The sequence below is a fragment of the Pundamilia nyererei genome, unplaced genomic scaffold, assembly GCF_000239375.1.
Source record: "Pundamilia nyererei isolate P.nyererei 1_Seehausen unplaced genomic scaffold, PunNye1.0 scaffold00112, whole genome shotgun sequence".
Taxonomy (NCBI): Eukaryota; Metazoa; Chordata; class Actinopteri; order Cichliformes; family Cichlidae; genus Pundamilia; species Pundamilia nyererei.
The window spans coordinates 1,917,690-1,935,294 of NW_005187513.1; the positions used below are offsets into that span (position 1 = coordinate 1,917,690).

Below are 17,605 nucleotides of genomic sequence, written 5' to 3' on the forward strand. Positions count from 1 at the left end.
AACCGGCAACCTTCCGATTACAAGGCGAACTCCCAACTCTTGAGCCACAATTGCCCCCTTTATATAGCTGAAATATATAAACAATGGAATTTCCTTTTTTAGAATAGCAAAAAAATCTAGATAAGTTCACCCAGTTTACAGTGCAGTGAAAAAGTATTTGCCCTCTTCATGATTTCTTTATTTACTTCATTTTTGTCACACTTGCATGTTTCAGATATAACCTGATTATATACAGCACGCTCAAGTTTTAGAACATGAACTGATGGCCGGACATTCTTCTTTTTTCGCCCAGGTCCTGAAGCAGAAAAGCAGGCCCAGACTAACTCTTGACCACCACCATGTTTGACTTGGTACGATTTTCTTTTGAAGAAATGCTGTGTTAGTTTTATGCCACATGTAACAGTAACTCAAACCTTCCAAAAAGGCAAACCTTTGTCTCGTCAGTGCAAAGAATGTTTTCCCAAAAATCTTGGGGATCACAAAGATGTTTTTGGGCAAATGTGGGTTCTTTAGAGACTTTTTGGAAGAGTTATTGAAGCGCTTCTTTGGGGACAGTGGCCCCTCCTGGGAAGGTTTACCACAGTTTGAAGTTTTCTCCATTTGTAGATAATAGCTCTGGAGTCCTAAAGCCTCAGAAATGTCTTTGAAACCTTTCCCAACTGATAGATGTGAATGACATCTTTTTCATGGCACCGTAAATGTTACACATCTGCAATATGACATTGCAAAGTGATGAATTTGATGAGCTAATGCAGATGTTTCCAGGAAGACTTTTTGCCAAAGTAGCTCCAGTGATGTATCGATTCAGGGCAGCAGCTTGGGACACAGACAGATTACTCTGCAGTCGATGGTTGTTCTAAGCCGCAGATTAACAATGGGTTCCTATTCCTCCTGTGTCAGTATGCAGATGTCAACCAGGACTTATACTAATGCACAGAGTGTGAGCCATCTGGGAGGGTGAGGAGGGGGATGTAAGATGGAATCACAAGGAAGTCAAGGAGTAAAGATCACAATCACCCATTTTCAACAGTTTAACAGTTCTGTCTTTGTCTCTTATTGTCATAACCTAAAAAGCGGATGAATTCTCTCGTGGGCTGAGGCTATTCCCAGAAGGCGCTGTGGAACCACATTGGACTCCCAGGTGAGCCTGATTGTGTTATCCTCACTGGGATGTCATCCATCTGTGCACAAAAAAATCCTCCTGCCTCCTGACACCTTTAATAATGGTTTGTTTGACTGTTCACTTACAAAGTCTCTGTTCAATGGTTAAAACAGATTTTTGCAACAGCTAGGTGTCTCACAAGTGTGAACAGCAAAATCATTATAAGATCATATATCTGGGTTTCAAACAAATGTTCCAAATACTGAAAACCGGAAATGAGAACACTCTAATCCACTGTGCTATGATGTGATGCTCTCATTGGTCTGTTGCTCCAAGCCTTCCCAGTGCACACACACACACATACACATACACACAAGCACAACATCCTCTTACTCTCTGTGATGCATTGGTCCCTTTCACTGTTAATCCAGCTGGGTTGTGCCTCCGTGCATTGCTGTACTTTTGCCATCTGATAAATTCCCCACGGACGGTCGGAAAAATCACATTTTAGGCCAGGAATTTTGCACTTTTTGGATTTACGTCAAGTGGGAGCTTCACATCAGAGCCTCTTGCTCGGGGGTGGTACTCGGCTCCACGGGACTTCTGAGCCAAACAATGAAGTCCCATCCAGGTAGCTCGACGGTGCTGCTGCCCATCGCCCTCTGCCTCAGTAAGGAACTTGCCGTACTCTCCAGTTGTAGTGTGACCGTATTGTACGTGTTTGTGTGCAATCCAGTCTTGTGGGAAAACTTTGTAAGTGTTGAGTGTGCTCTTCACTGCCCCAATTTTGTCCTGCGTCTGTATACGGATATACAATTTCTTTGCACTTTCAGGTTTGTCAGAAAAGGTCCAGAGAAGTTCAGATGGCTTATAAGGGATGTTCCCTTCAGCTTGTTCTGATATTAATGAGAAAGGTTTTACAAATGCGCTTACCTTAATGAAATGCTCCCCAGGCTGTTTGTGTGTTTGTGTGTGTGCATGCAGAAAGGTGTACAACATTGTGTATTTGAGTGTGAACACCAATGGAATGAAACTAAGTAGATTTAGCTGAGGACAAATTGGAGCCTTCTTTTCATACCATGTTATATTTCTGCTACAACACATATTAAATTTGATCTAACCTTTACTTTACTGTAATATCTTTCAGATTAAAATCTTTTTTCCAAGCACACATTGATTTAAAAAAAAGGAAACAATAAAATAGAATAAAATAGATACCCAGTGCAATGCAGGATATCAATTACACTCTTCGGTTACAGAATCTTTCTCCCAGGGAAACAAAACCATTTATCTTAGAGATAAAGATTAGATTCATTTTTTTTTTATTTGCCATTTGTACACATACACTAAGTCTGGGTACACAGGAAACCATGTGCAGAGTTTCGAGTCAGGGTTAAATAAATAGTCTTCAGAGCAGACTTTAAAAAGTCAGAAGTTGTTTACTTTGCTACATTTATTATATTAGTATTAATGTTATTCAGTATTTGAATTATGTAGATTTGAGCATATATAACATAGAGAACACACAAAATATGTTGTTTTTTTTTTATCACAAATCAAACTACTCAGAAGTTCATAAAGGTACAGCTGAAATGATTAACTGATTAACCACTTTTTCATTTTGTGCTCAATTTTTCTGCTACTTTTATTTTTGTTCAGAGTATCTGTGGCTGGATTTCTCGCAAATTTTTAAAAAAGGGTAAATAAGTTGATGCAGAAGAAAATAATCAGTTTCAGAAGAAGCTCAGGGACCCTGTAAGATGCTTGTGGTAATATTTATTATTGTATAAGTTATATTAAATATATTTATTATATATTATTTTATATTTTATGTTATTATCTTTATATAAGGTTTTTATTAATAGTAAATAATGCAAATTCTGCTTCCACCTTGGCTGTCCTAACAATATAAAGGTTTTTGGGGTTGACTTTTTAACATAGCTACATAATGCCCTTGAATAATTGCCAGAAGGATGTTTCTGCAGAAAATTAAGGCATTGGAGTGAACACGACCTTTATCCTTTTGCATATAAAAGTCACAACATCATCATTTTATCTCCATTTGTCATTTGTGTGAAATTCTGTCTTAATTGGAGCTACTGAGTTATCACAAAGCAACATATTTATTGAGGTCACAATGTCTTTGACCTTTGAGTGCAGAAATGTAATCAGTTCATCCTCGAGTTCAACTGAACATTTGTGGAAAACACGAAGAAAATCCCTGGAGACATTGTGCTCATGAGAACACTTTCCAACAACCTGGAACCATAATGCAATTAGCTGTGACTTGCAGTGGTGGTGAAGCGTGCAACCGCATTTTATGAATGAAGCTCATTTGTGGAAAAATCTACCAAGTTACATGGAAATTTCGCAACAGGAATTCATTACATTTCTGCAGAGACAGCTATTAAAAAAACATCTGCAAAGAAAGAACACAGAGAAGCAAAAGCAAAACATCAGGGGTTTAATGATGCAGCTAATAACGTGCACTGGCATTAGGCAGAAACAAGGTCGTCTTAGACTGATTGAATCACAAAAGTTCCAAGTGGCGTGTGGAGAAAAGGCAAAAATGTCCTAGATGTCACCAATTTCTGAGCTAATTTTTCAGACAAGCGGTTTGTTTTTGCAATGCATATTTAACTTTTGTTTTATATCCTCTGGTCAAATGTATACAGACAGCCAGATCTCCTTTAGGATTGCTGTTTAAGCTCTGTTCTTTAATTCAAATATCAATGCTTCAATATTCAGTGATATATAAAATAAGATCAGTGTTTTTTACACCCCGTGTAAGCAGCTTGTCCAGAGCCAACAGTAGTTCTGAACCACAAAGGCAGAAATTAGACAAACTGCACTCAGTCAATTCAATTCAATTCAATTCAATTCAATTTTATTTATATAGCGCCAAATCACAACATAAGTCGCCTCAAGGCGCTTCAGTCACATCCAGTACATTAGAAAGAGAGCATCCAAATTTCTGTGTAAAGCCTGGAGCCAGAAAAATGAAGGCTGGTTTAGCATCAGATTGATGTTTATGGTTTTAGGGCTGACCCTGGAACAGCTCATCAGGTCTGCTGGCAAACGAATGTGTTCGAGGCCAACGACAAACTGAAAGCGATCTTGCAGTACAGATTTACTCCCAAATCAGTGCTCCAGTCAGACCTTGTGTCTCAGCTTTTCAGGAAGGTTTCAGTGAAAACTCAAACTACATAAGGACATGTTTTATATGACATGTTATATGTGGACTGACCGATGCAACCATACAGCTTATACATGGCTTTATAGTGCTACATGGAATTTGGCTCTGAGGGTGTATAATCCCTCCAGATGAATGGAATACAACATATTTCTGTATCTGTTTGATCCATCTAAGAACCTGATGGATCACAACTATGAACATACAAACATTGTATTCAAATCCTCAACAATCTAGTGGTTTTATTTTTCTCCCATCATAACCTTTTAGTTTAGTAACACTGTATTTACAGTCTCCTCATGTATGCATTCATTTCTTCTGCACTGAAAAAAGGAGTGCTTTATATGTCTTTAGTGCTCAACTGTGAGAAAGAGCATCGACCTTCTTTAGATAAAATGATCTTTTTGTAGTGTTCAAATATGCTTGTGTCTTGTCTTTCCCTCTCCACCAGGCTTGGTCCCCGTGTGTCTCAGCGCTGCAATCCCTGTTTCATGTGGTTCCATCTACAAGCGCTTTGCTCAGTGTTTACTCACACTCGGGGACAGTTTAGTGGACACACAAAAAGAGCAGAGCACACAGGACATCGATGCCATCTGCAGGTGTGTGTTTGTGTGTGTCAGTCTGTCATTTTTTTAATGTTATGTTAATGAGACTTGAAACTAGTGACTGAAACCACACAGCCTTTGGGAAAGTGTTCACTGAGGTCACAGATCAAGAGCTGAAGGGCTGTGTTTCTTTGTCCTTTCAAAATATTTTTTGGACTCACCCGTTTTTAATGCACACCAAACATATTATCGCTGGATGAATTTATGAATCAAATTTAGTTTTTCAGTTCCAGATAAACAGATCTGACCAATCAGGCCACTGCATCTGGCAACCAGTGAGCTTGTAGGTTAAAATGCGAGTGATCTGGAATTGGTAAGATAATACTGGTTTACCTCAGACACACTGCTAGTTGCTGCTCTGGGTCAACTGGATCTCTGCATCCTCAGAAGTTGTTACAAGTCTTCCAACAACAGCTCAAACTGCCTCATTGACATCCTTAAATATGTATGAAAGCATCCTTCTCATGAGAATCGGATGAATCTCAGTTTCCTATGATTTTTGTTTAGAAACATCAGGGCCAGCTCATCAGTGCTTGATATACTCAGTTGCTTAGTGGTGCATTTTTGAGGTAAAAAGCTTCACAAAAATATATTTACAGTGTGTACACGTCACACAAACCTGCTTCAGAAAGACGGTGCATGGGGATCTGCCAGGCCCGGGAGCCATCGCCAGTCCCCTTCGAGGCCTTCCCCAAACCGCAGCTCAGTTCATGTCCAAGCCTTCACTTTTATCTACTAAAAACACTGTCAAACCTAAAATGAGGACGTGGGCCCAGCGAGTGAAATAGTTTTTTGTTTTTTTTTAAACAATGCGCTGTGTGCAAAGGCCTCAAGAATAAAATATGAAGCTGGAAGTAAACATAATAGGTCTACTTCGAATTACCAGAAAATGAGCTGTCTTAAGTCTGTGACCCAAAAGTGATGTCAGAGGGTCCTGCAGGACACCAGAGAAGTGATAAACCACAGGAAGTCTGCTACTTACCAACGCTGTAGTAATCTCATTACTTTAACATACTGGGTTATTATTGTGTTGGAGATGCTAACCTCTCTTCCTGTCCTGGTTCTTTCAAGGTCCTGGAATGCATTTCACGTTTGTGCCAACTCAGCTCTGGCCGGCTGTCCTGGAGAAGCAGCAGCTGTTTGGGAGTCTCTAAGACAAGAGTCCAGGAAGACAGAGTTTTCTGGAAACCTCTACAACATGTGCGCCAGCCGCACAACGCTCCCACCCAGCACCGTGCCTGCAGCTCAGAGCCCCCCCACGTCCGACCAGACAAACCAGGAAACACTGAAAGGGCAAACACACAAGCACAGCCCCACGCTCTTCACTGTACTGCTCCCTGCGTGCAGCATGCTGCTAGTTCTGCTCAGGAGTTAGTTAACCCATATTAACCCTTCGGTCAGAGTGATGCCAGCAGGCCGTCACAGTCCTGCTGCCCCTACAATCCAAACAAACAAGGGCACACAATCCATACAAGTCACTTTCATCATAATCCTTAAATAAGGATTGCTATAACTGGATCAGTTTGAAATGTTTGGTTCAGGACACTAATACAGCATTGACGCATTGAAAAAAATTGAAGACCTGCCTTCTGTCAAACAGAAGCCTCTTACATGAAGTCCACCAAGTTTTCAATCACTGCAAGAGTTTAAATGATTTTGATTAAATTCGCATAATCTAATATTTATTATTCTGCTATAGAAGAACAAACAGTTAATGTAAGGAAGAATAAACCCTTTCCCCACATCTCTTTAATGTGTCAACTTAGCTGAAAGAAAAGCTCTGGTTATGAAAAATATATATCTTTTAGCCCTGCTGCAGTTCATCACCAGTGTCCCATGATTTGAGGACAAAGGAGATTTTGAGGCATGCTGTAACGCCAGGTGTTCAGATCTGCGTGCAACCTAATCAGGTGTGATCCGGAGGAGAGTATTATCAGCGAGGGGGGCGAACTGTGTTTTTGTGCAGTAGGTTTAAGTCATCACCCTGTTTGACTGGTTTAACGACATGAAATCAGATTTATGTGACGACAGACTCTCTGATGTGCTGCTACATGTTATTATTTCATGTGACTTTAACCCAGTTTAAAGATGTCTCCTGTGGGAACAGTGTGCACATGTCTCAATAAAATGCACAAAAAGCATGCAATAAACATTTCCTTGGACAGTAATGAAGCATAAAGGACAACAAGCACATTAGTCAGCAGTCTGAGTCTCTTTAGTGTGTAATTGTCATTTGTAAAAATGTTTTTAATTTATTTCACTGGTTTACACATCACTGGTGTATTTGCTGCATCATTTTCTAGTTTTGCATTATTTAGTGGGACATGCAACTTTACGTCACTGTGATTTTTCACCATGGAAGGTATGTTAACATACATGACACAATCTTGCTGAGTGATTGAAACTATTACTTATCCTAAAATCAAATGCTCTGAGTCAGGTTTTGTGTGTGTGTGTGTGTGTGTGTGTGTGTGTGTGTGTATAATCTTAATACCCTTAAGCTGTTTCATAACAGCAGAGTCATGATTAATCTCATCTATCTTTATTCATCCACTGTGTAGCAGGTTGCACCTCAAAACACTTAAAATCAGTCTCAGTGGCCTCAGAGCAGATAAACACCGTAGGTAGGAAGACTTGAACATCATCTGAGGAGTGATGACTGATGCTGTGGCAGTCAAGGGAACCTCAGGTAGACCTTAAATACCTTTAATATTTAAGGTTATCAACCACCAGATTATCCAAATCTCACAGGTTAGCCTGACCAGCGCTCTTTCATAGTTTTAAGTGTGTATGTCTCATTCCATTTGCACTACAGATTAGAGATGGACCGATCTGATATTACGCATCGGTATTGGTCGGATACTGACCTAAATTACTGGTTCGGATATCAGAGAGAAAAAAAAAGATGTAACCCGATCCATTAAATATCAAAAAAGTACCTCACAAAACTTGCAACATGGCTTAACTCGGCCCATAACCTTAGCACTCGGAGCAGTATGCATCACGTGATAGAGCACTGTGTGTATTTGTAGCCTCACTACCAAACCGGCATTTCATCTCCGAGGAAGTTTTCCCAGAGAGAAGTAAAGCAAGTGTGTAAGTTCATCTCTGAATGTTTGTAAAGCATTCCCGCGTTAAGCTTAACAACCGATATATGGAGCGACTGCCTCTCTCTCTCCCTCCCTCTCCTGCTGCTACTTCAATTGTGAAACTGATTAATGATCAGCTGATCAGCTTTTCTGTCCGTCTCTCTTCTTTGTTTATGGCCCACTTCGCGCCAGAAAGAGGAAACCAGCGGCTGAACAACAGCATCACGTTTAAGCTTGATAATCTGTTGTTAGGATTTATTTAATATTACTTTCTACACCAGGATCCTTTTCTACGCAGCTGACGGCTGGTAACTGTGCAGGGGCGGATCTAGCAAAGTTTAGCCAGGGGGCCGATAGGGCATGAACAGGGAAAAGGGGGCACAAAGACATACTTTTCTTTCTTATTCTCATTTAAAATGTCCAGCTTTTAATAAATAATTGTCTGAATCTTACACACAACGTTTTAATCTGATGTAAAATGTATAGAAGTCCATTACTGTATATAGTAACTATTAAGTCTAATATACCCAAGTAAGCTATAGTACTTTTCCTTTGGGAAGATACCATCTGCGCAGTTTAAACTTCTGTTGAAGAAAGATGTTGAATCTATTTAATTATTCTTGAAAAATAATTGATTTCTGTGCATTTTTTTCACACTGCATCAAATTAAAGTTGATTATGTCGATTAAGCATCATAAGGTGGGGGGTGGTTCCCTATTTTTTTTTTGCTGGGAGTTTGAAACCCTATTAGTTAGGTTGCTTACTCTTTAAAATACCAGAATAGGGAGGATAGACTAGGTTTAAGTTTATTAGGTTGATCAGTATTGCTAAACTATGAAATATTTTGGGTGCAGTGTATTTTTTGCATACAGGTATAACAGAATAGCTTTAGTGTTTTATTTTTTTTAAACTTGAGTTTGAACTTATACAAAATGCAGCAAGATATTAAAAAAACAGTTTTATTTATTAAAAAACACACTATATCGGATTCATATCGGTATCGGCCGATATCCAAATTTATGATATCGGTATCAGTATCGGACATAAAAAAGTGGTATCGTGCCATCTCTATTACAGATTTATCTGATTCCAGTTTTGGCCTGAAATCCATCAGACTGCCATCAAAAAGCATTTTGCTCTGTCTAAACAGATACAGATACAGATTAAAATCCTGACTAGTACACGAAGACTGAATTTTAATACGACCCTCAGTGAGTCTGCACATAACATGGCAGGTCGCCACAAACAGAAAGGGGAAAAGCTGCCGTGCCTAAATGAACACATTTTAAAAGCAGTTTTTTAGTTTAGGCAGGAATCTAAAGTTGGAGTGTTTGTCAAAGAGTGCAAAACAGACAAGACAGTGTGTTCCTATGAAGATAATTAAGAATTACACTGAAAATGGGTGGAATCCACCTAGAGGGTTAGGGTTAGAGCTACACTGTTTATAGATTAAAAAGCCTATTTTTGAGCTCTTCTATACCCAGTTCCAATTCGCTTATCTAATTCAGGGTCATGGGGCGCAACTGCCACTGGGCAGCACAGCCAATCAGGGTCAACATCCAAAGACAGATAACTTTTCATGATAACATTCATACCGGGGCCAGTTTAGAAAAAAAGTACTTAATGCGGATATCGTGGAGTGTGGGAGGAAGCTAGAGAGAAGCCAACATGCTAACTCTGCTCAAGAAGTGCAAAGTGTGTACTTGTGGGAGTCAAACCCCGGACCTTCGTGTTGTGTGGTGACAGCACTGACTATTACACCATTGTGGCACCTATGTGATAAAAAAATGGCAGCAGTACTCAGTAATTGTTAGAATTTGGGGCTACAACTCTGGTGAAATTAAATATAAATCAACTAATTAATGAAGACACGCAAAAATGTATTTGCCCAATTCATAACAAACTCAATTTAAGTTCAATTTAAATATTTTTAAAGAAACAAATAGATCTTTGTGTAGCCTGCAAAAATACATTTTGAATTCTTTATATAAAAACATCTATTTATATCTTAGTTTGATGACCCGTCCCTTACATAGTTTGTCTGTCCCCACCTTCGCAGACCTGCTCACTCAGATCTCTGTATCATGATCGTCACCGGAGTCGATCTCCATCACCGTGAGGCTCAAAGGAGGAGCCGCAATGCCTGGCCATTAACATGTTTTCATGTTGTTGTTTTTTTTAAACTTATTTTTGTTCTCAACTGAGTCCTCATCCGCTTTTGAGCGATGCTCTACAGCAGATGGTGTGTAGCATAAAACATGGCAGGGATTATGAATTCCTAGTGTATTAGATTGGGCTGTCCAATCCATGTGGCCGGGGGTTTATTCTACCAGGATGTAAACACTTTAAAGCTGTCAGCTGAACTGAGCACCAACTCTATGATCTGTGTACATAATGCGTGAAATTAATAAGAAATAAGAATAAAATGAACAATTGTATTTATTTCTCTGTCAATTTCCCCCCTGAGGCGGGTGTTATTGTCCTTAACGAGTGTGAGATGCGCTGGGACTGTTTATATAGAGAGAAACAAGAGAGTAAAATGGAATTAGTTCAATATTTCTTCCCGGAAACACTCAGCAGGTCAGTCTGCTGATGTCACTGCAAGTTTGTCAGCTTTGATGAAACATCATATATTTGATTTGATTTCATTTATCAAACTTGCCTCACTGCTCAGTTAGGCTTCTTCATCAGCAAGCATCAGAGACAGACATAAAGGGATGGCGGAGCGGGCAGAAGTAAACATGCTCACCTTACTGTCAAATTTTTCACCTCAGAGTGAAATTTTTAATAGTCGAAAAGTCTAATTAGACCATGTTAGTCGTGTGTGTGCGGGTGTGTGGGTCTATATATTGGCACAGTTTACAGCTCACCAGGTTGAGACTACTTCTGGAGATACAGAGGGAGTCGAACACGTGAACTGCAGGTTTCTGGGTGCACAAGAATAGTTTCTGGTGTTTCTGTGAGTCTGTGTGTTGGTTCTGGATCATGGAGGAGCTGGCCCGGGAGAGCATCAGCCTGCTGGCCCGATCGGCATCTCACGCGGACCCCCCGCGGCTCGGCTCGTTCGGTGCGGTGTTCATCATGCTGAAGTCTGCCCTGGGAGCCGGACTGCTCAACTTCCCCTGGGCCTTTCAGAAGGCAGGGGGAGTCACCACTGCAGTCAGTGTGGAGCTGGTGAGTACAGGATCTAACATGCTGCTGGAGTTAGTGTTGTTTACAAAGAATCATCTAAAATATCGAAACATAATAATTTAGGTCAAAATTCAACAGTTTTATATGTCCCCCTCCCCCAGAGGTTACTTTGTCTGTTGGTCTACAACCTGCATGGGCTCAGTATGGATTCACCATCCCTCTCTCTGGCTCCTTGGTGTGAAAGAGACGCATAGATTTAACACGTGAGCTCTAATGAAGCTTCCACTTTAGGTGAAGATCGAAACTTTCAGTGCACCGCATCTGACTGCTGGAAAAGCAGTGTGTGTGTGTGTATCTCATGGACTTATTACTGCATGCTTTCCAAGAATGGGCCAAAGAGGTCAGCGGGCACAGAGCTTGACATCTTTGTCCCATGTAACTGTTGTTATATATTTTATATTTTTAACACCAGTTGTTGTAACGGTCACTTTGGTTACAGCAGCTGCAACTTATAACTTGCACACAGATATTGTTTAATCATTTAATTTCCTGCAGTGTTAAAAATGCTGAGATGCACTTTTCAGAGTCCTGGGATTTGTTCTTTCCCTGAGTGTTAAGCTGCTGTGCATGTGTGTGTCTAGTTTGTAATAGTTACTTTCTGTTTTATTCTGTGAGCCACCTGTCTACTCTTACTTCTTCCTCATCTCATTTCCCCTGTGCTCAGTTTCCCCCAGGAGAGAAAGAGAGAGTGTTCACTTTGACATCGATCTTATTAACCTGAGTGTTTTGGATTACTGGTTGGAAAGACCGAATATTTTAAACATGTAGGCTTTGAGATATTTTTCTTTCTTTGCATGTTTCTTCTTTCAGGTGTCTTTTTTAAAACACCTATACCCACAGCCTTGTTGTCTCATAGTTTGTGATATCATCACTGTGGTCTGTGAGTGAAGATTAGCGTTAAGCTGATCCCTTTGATGCCCCTTCAGGTGTCTCTGGTTTTCCTCATCAGCGGCCTGGTCGTCCTCGGCTATGCGTCATCTGTCAGCAGACAGAAGACGTATCAGGACGTGGTGAGAGAAGTGTGTGGACGAGCCGTGGGGAAACTCTGTGAAGTCTGTTTCTGCTTCAACCTCTTCATGATAAGTGTTGCCTTCCTCGTTGTGGTCCAGGATCAGCTGGAGAAATGTGAGCGAGACCTTTGCCTTCCTCTTTGCTTTCTTTAGCTTTAAGAGAAACAGCTTCACCTGTGGCATCCGTGCCTTGGTAATCAGTAACCAAATTCTTGCTTTCTTCTATGGCTTTCTCTGTTTTGCTCTGACATTACTTGGTGTCAGCTGGAAATAACAAAATATCAAGAAAGAGGACACTGACAACAGTTTGGAAGTGTGTAACAGGTATTCTCAGATGCAATATGATGGAAAGGAAAACATTACACCCCAAACTTTCCTTTTAACTCATTTCCAATGAAAAGTTAACTAGGAAAATGAGAATAAAATAAAAACTTTATTGTTATCTTATCACCGCTCCTAAAGCCAGTGATGGCAATCAGGGATCAGACCACCATAGCCTCTCACTAGACTCCAAACCAGTCCAAGGCACTAAACACTGGGCACCATCATAGGGCTTTTCTGAATCTCTCTTTGTCTGACACCTTACCCAGTGGTCCAGTGGTCTTAGGGGGCCCTGCAGAGACAATGTACAGCTCCTGGCATTACAGAGAAAAGCTGCTACTTCTCTATGTCTAAAAGAGCCAGTGGAGGTGGCTTGATCATCTGACCAGGATCTGACCAGCACCCCCTGTCTGCTTAGACTTCCACTCCTGTGACCTGGACCAGAAAAAGACGGCTAAATGGGTGTCAGTGGTCCATTAACAAACACAGTGAAGTCCTGTTTCAGCTCCAGACTTGCAGCCTTCCAATATCTGCCTGCACATGAACTCACAACCAGAACTAGCCATGAAAACCTTGCACCTGTGTGTTCATGTACAGCAGGGAAAGATGACAAGAAACAAAGTCACTTATAAAATATCTGCTAACATTAACTATACACATATTAATAAACCATTAGATTTTCAGACCATGAGCACAAACAAATACTGCCACTCCACTGACTTAGCCTCTAGCTGTAAGGCCAACATTTTTAGGGGTTTTAACAGGATAGCAGGTTAAGGTTACCCATTACAGCAGAATGTGTGATGCACTGAATGCTCTGCTGATGCACTAAAAACTCCCAAATTATCAACTTTTAATACTTTTAATGTTACCTTTTCTATTTCCTTAGCAGGTTAAATAAATGGATAAAAGAAAGCCTGTAAGAATTCTGTTTTCACACTGCTTTCTAGAGTATTTGACATTATTTTGTCGTCACCTGAGTTTGACCAGTTCAGCTGCCGTTCCCTGTAACCTGTAACCATGCAACCTAATACAGACTGCAGATCACCTGCTCCTTAATTTCTATTCTAGCTGGCATTAGGCTAAACATGTGACTGGGAGCAGGAATATCTCACATTTTCATTTTTTTCCTGTTGTGTTTTGTCTATCTGAAAACCTTCAAATCTCCTTTAGTGTTTTTGCTTTGTTACCGTTTTAAACACATCATTTGATCGGATTTCCAAACACACTCCATCCCCCAAACGCCTCCTGATTTTAATCAGAGATTCTGCATGATACAGATTAATGACAAATGGCTGAAACAAATTCACAGGATGCCTCATCTTTCTGTGTCTTGATCCACTGACTTTAAAAACTGATATCTTGCCATAAAAAAAATCACAAAGGAAAAAGCAAAATTTGTGTGACTGTTTTGTAAATCTAGTCAACTAGACCCATTAAATCTTATAGGATTTGACAGTTCTTGCTCCCTGTTGTCCTGCTTACTGATGCTTTTCATGTTGCAGTAGATAAATATTGTGAACTTCTCTCGCTTTTTTGTCTCCAGTGTGTATTTCTCTCTATGAGACAGTTACGGGATCGAGCGAGGCAGGAATGCCCTACCACTGGTACACAGACCAACGATTTGCCCTCTTCGTCATGTGCCTTGTAATCATCCTACCACTGTCCATCCCAAAAGAAATCGGCATCCAGAAATACACAAGGTAAGCAGCACTAACCTGTGTTCAGCCTGACTCACAGTGTAAATGTTTACGCGAGTTCATCGTCTCTCTTTGTGTCAGTGTGCTGGGGACGCTGGCTGCTACATATCTGTGTGTGGCAGTGATTGTAAAATATTACCTGATGGACAGTCACGCAGTCATAACTCCAGACCACAGCCAAAGGTCAGTAAATCCGAATGCATGCATATCCTTATGATAAGTTCCTGTCGTGTGCGACCTTACTGAACATGTATCTGTGTCTTTCAGTGTGAGTTCATGGGCATCGATGTTTAGTGTTGTACCGACCATTTGCTTTGGCTTTCAGGTAGGATTGTTTTTGGACATCTTTAACTGTTCACTTCCTAATGTTCCCTTTATATAATACAGTCTAATAGCCAATTTATTAGGTATACCTAGCAGATTGCACCCCTGCCTTAAGTCTTTATATATATTTTAAAGAATGAGGAGATAAACAGGAGGGTGTCACACTTACTGAAATCAAGATTATTTACCAGAAACTATAAAAACAAATTTTCCCGATTGGTTTTATTATTTATAATTATATATATGTATATGCTTCCCTGTCATCTCCAGTAAGGATGTTTACATTTGTGTCATGCTAAAATGAACTCACTGTTCAGCATCATCAAAAGACAGCCTGGATTTTATTCAAATATTTTGACAGTGTGCTTGTGTGTGTTTGCAGTGCCATGAAGCCTGTATAGCGATCTACAGTAGCATGGAGAACCAGAAGATCTCCCACTGGGCGGTCATTTCTGTGCTCTCTATGCTTTTCTGCTTGCTCATTTACACTCTAACTGGTGAGTCCCCTCCCAAAACAAGCGTATTATCTGCTTATTTGGCAGCTCTCTATCAAACCCGCTCTCTTCCTCTCCAGGTGTGTACGGCTTCTTGACATTTGGAGAAGACGTAGCCTCAGATATTTTGATGTCATATCCAGGAAATGATGTGGTCATGATCGTTTCCAGGCTACTTTTCGGAATATCAATTATCACCATCTACCCAATTATTCTTCTTCTCGGGAGGTAAGTCTCACCAGGGTGGAGATGTTTTTAATTTTCTGACTCTGAGCATGCTTACTGCCATGTTGTGTTTCTGTGTGTGGAACAGGTCAGTCATCCTGAACCTGATGTTACGAGTTCGCAGACATTACCGGGGAATCGTCACTCATTCGTTTGAGAATCGCTGTAGAGTTGTTCTCACGGTGGCCTGGATCACCTTCACGCTTGTCATTGCCATGTTTGTACCTGACATGAGCGACGTCATCAGCATCATCGGTGGAATCAGCGCCTTCTTCATCTTTATATTTCCTGGTAGCAGCAACATTCACTTTAATGTGACTTTGATTGTTTTGTAATGACATATTTAGCCCTTTATTATCATATACAATCAATACAAAAATAAGAGAAAGGTGTACAAGGACGTCGTTGTAACCCAGGCCCTTGTGTGATGTGTTTTTGTGTGTTGCAGGTCTTTGCTTAGTGTTCACCATGCAAACTGAGAACATCTCTTCAAGAGTCAGGTGAGCAGACAGAAACAATCCATGTATTATTCTAATTCATTCAGCCAGTATCTCTATTCAAATCAGTGTATCCAAATAAATGGAACATGCTGAACATGCAACAGTTTGTACAGGTAAACAAATGTTTAAAGAATATATCGCAATAAATGAATGTTAGACAGTATTTTATGTGGAAATTTTTACTTCCTGGAGATTTTTCAGGAAATATTGTGAATTTATTTTGCATGACTGTATGCTAAGAATGACTCTTAGATTCAGTAACAGACAGCAGAAATGGCTGTGAGGTAATGTCTCCCTCTCTGGGCTTTTATTTGCACAGTAAATTTGATCCAGTGTCTCAGAAGTGAAGGATTTCTGGCTAAAGGACAGACTGATAAATGCTTCTGAATTTTCTGTTTTTCTTTTATTGCCGTTGCACTGATCTGTCACTTGATGCTCCCGATCACCAGATTGCATTTTTATCATTTCAGGGCGATTTTAACAGCTTGGGGAGTCATAACGATTGTAGTTGGAGCATTCATCTTTGGACAGAGCACGACCCTCGCTGTCATGGAGGTTTTCCGCAAATTTTGAACTTTCAGAACTAGATAAACTCTCTCTTTTTCTCTCAGGGAGCTGAATGTTGCATTTTTAAAGAAGGTTTTTAGGGGTATGTGTGACTCTTATTTGACTGTCTGTGGCCTTAATTTAGGTTGACAGTGTCTGAATGGTTTCTCATGTGATGTGATGAATATTGACTATAATATTTGACTGCCTGGTGAAGCATCAGTGAAACATCTCATCTGTCTGAGCCCTTGTTTATGTTTAAGCACTGCCAGGGGGCAGCATTGCACCATTTAGGAAGTGCCTCTCTCTGTATATTTTTCATTCACATGCTGTATATGTGGAACTGCATAGTGACAACACAGATAAGATGAAACTGTTTTCTTATCATGCTTATTTTGGCCACAGCGATAATGGCTTGTCTGAGCCCGCTGAGCCTTTTCAGCATAAACAGATGGACTTATTGTCCCTGAAATGTACTTTTGCATTTACAGGATGATAAACTGACTGAAGACTTGTTTTTTTCCTTTCTCTTAAGTGTTTGTTCCTTATCTTGTCGCACCATTTCTAAACTCCACACTGCCTTAATCCCAGCGGCGATATAAATCTGCTGCTTTCACTGAGCACAGGGTGATGGCTGAGGTGTGCTGAATATAGCTGTTTATTGTTTATGGACTTCAAACTTAAAAGAGTAATAGGATGCTGCCTGGAAGCGTTCACGTGCTCACACACGTGTGTCAGTGCACGAGTGAGTAATAGTTTACACTACATCTGGAAAATTGGGTGTTTTATCTGGAGTCTGGAGGCGTCTGATTTAAAAGCAAAATGAGCCATGCTAACTTTGCAGTAATCCAGAACTTATCTGTCTGAACATACAACATTTAAATAACTTTCATTTAAAAAAATTAAAAAAGGAACACAGCAGTTCCTCATGAATATTATGCAATAGATGTTTGCTATTGATGTCCTTAAGGAAAACCCTCATAATGTGATGCTTTTCTTGTGTTTTGCCCAACCTGCTGAAAAAAATGACCATTTTCAAGGAAAAAAGGGTGAAAATCAAGTAAACTGCTTAAATCTTGCAGTCATTCTCTGTCATTACATTTATGCAGGCAACTTAATAGGTAAAGCCAGTAAGACAAGATTGCTGGTAGTTTCTGTAGTTATTAAGTCTAAAGGTGGAAGTTTAAAATTGGCCAAAATGAAAATCTTTGAGCTCCATGGATAAGAGGAGTGTACAATAAGTCTCCTTATCATAAGGCTATAAATTGTTACAAAAATCTTCACCTGCAGCTTTGCCAAATTTG

At 40.1% G+C, this 17,605-nt stretch overlaps 2 protein-coding genes across 2 annotated transcripts; both read left to right on the forward strand.

The window, feature by feature from the left end:
- The first annotated feature begins 1,489 nt into the window (after positions 1-1,489).
- On the forward strand, positions 1,490-7,402 carry nrn1lb (neuritin 1-like b). The gene is made up of 3 exons (XM_005741672.1): positions 1,490-1,772; positions 4,747-4,894; positions 5,972-7,402. The coding sequence occupies exons 1-3, from the start codon at positions 1,718-1,720 to the stop codon at positions 6,273-6,275; spliced, it is 507 nt and encodes a 168-aa protein (XP_005741729.1). The 5' UTR covers positions 1,490-1,717; the 3' UTR covers positions 6,276-7,402.
- A 3,572-nt stretch (positions 7,403-10,974) lies between these two features.
- Positions 10,975-16,416, forward strand: LOC102211136 (putative sodium-coupled neutral amino acid transporter 8). The gene is made up of 10 exons (XM_005741673.1): positions 10,975-11,163; positions 12,108-12,306; positions 14,059-14,215; positions 14,294-14,395; positions 14,480-14,537; positions 14,919-15,033; positions 15,111-15,258; positions 15,344-15,546; positions 15,704-15,755; positions 16,226-16,416. The coding sequence occupies exons 1-10, from the start codon at positions 10,975-10,977 to the stop codon at positions 16,326-16,328; spliced, it is 1,326 nt and encodes a 441-aa protein (XP_005741730.1). The 3' UTR covers positions 16,329-16,416.
- The last annotated feature ends 1,189 nt before the right edge of the window (positions 16,417-17,605 follow it).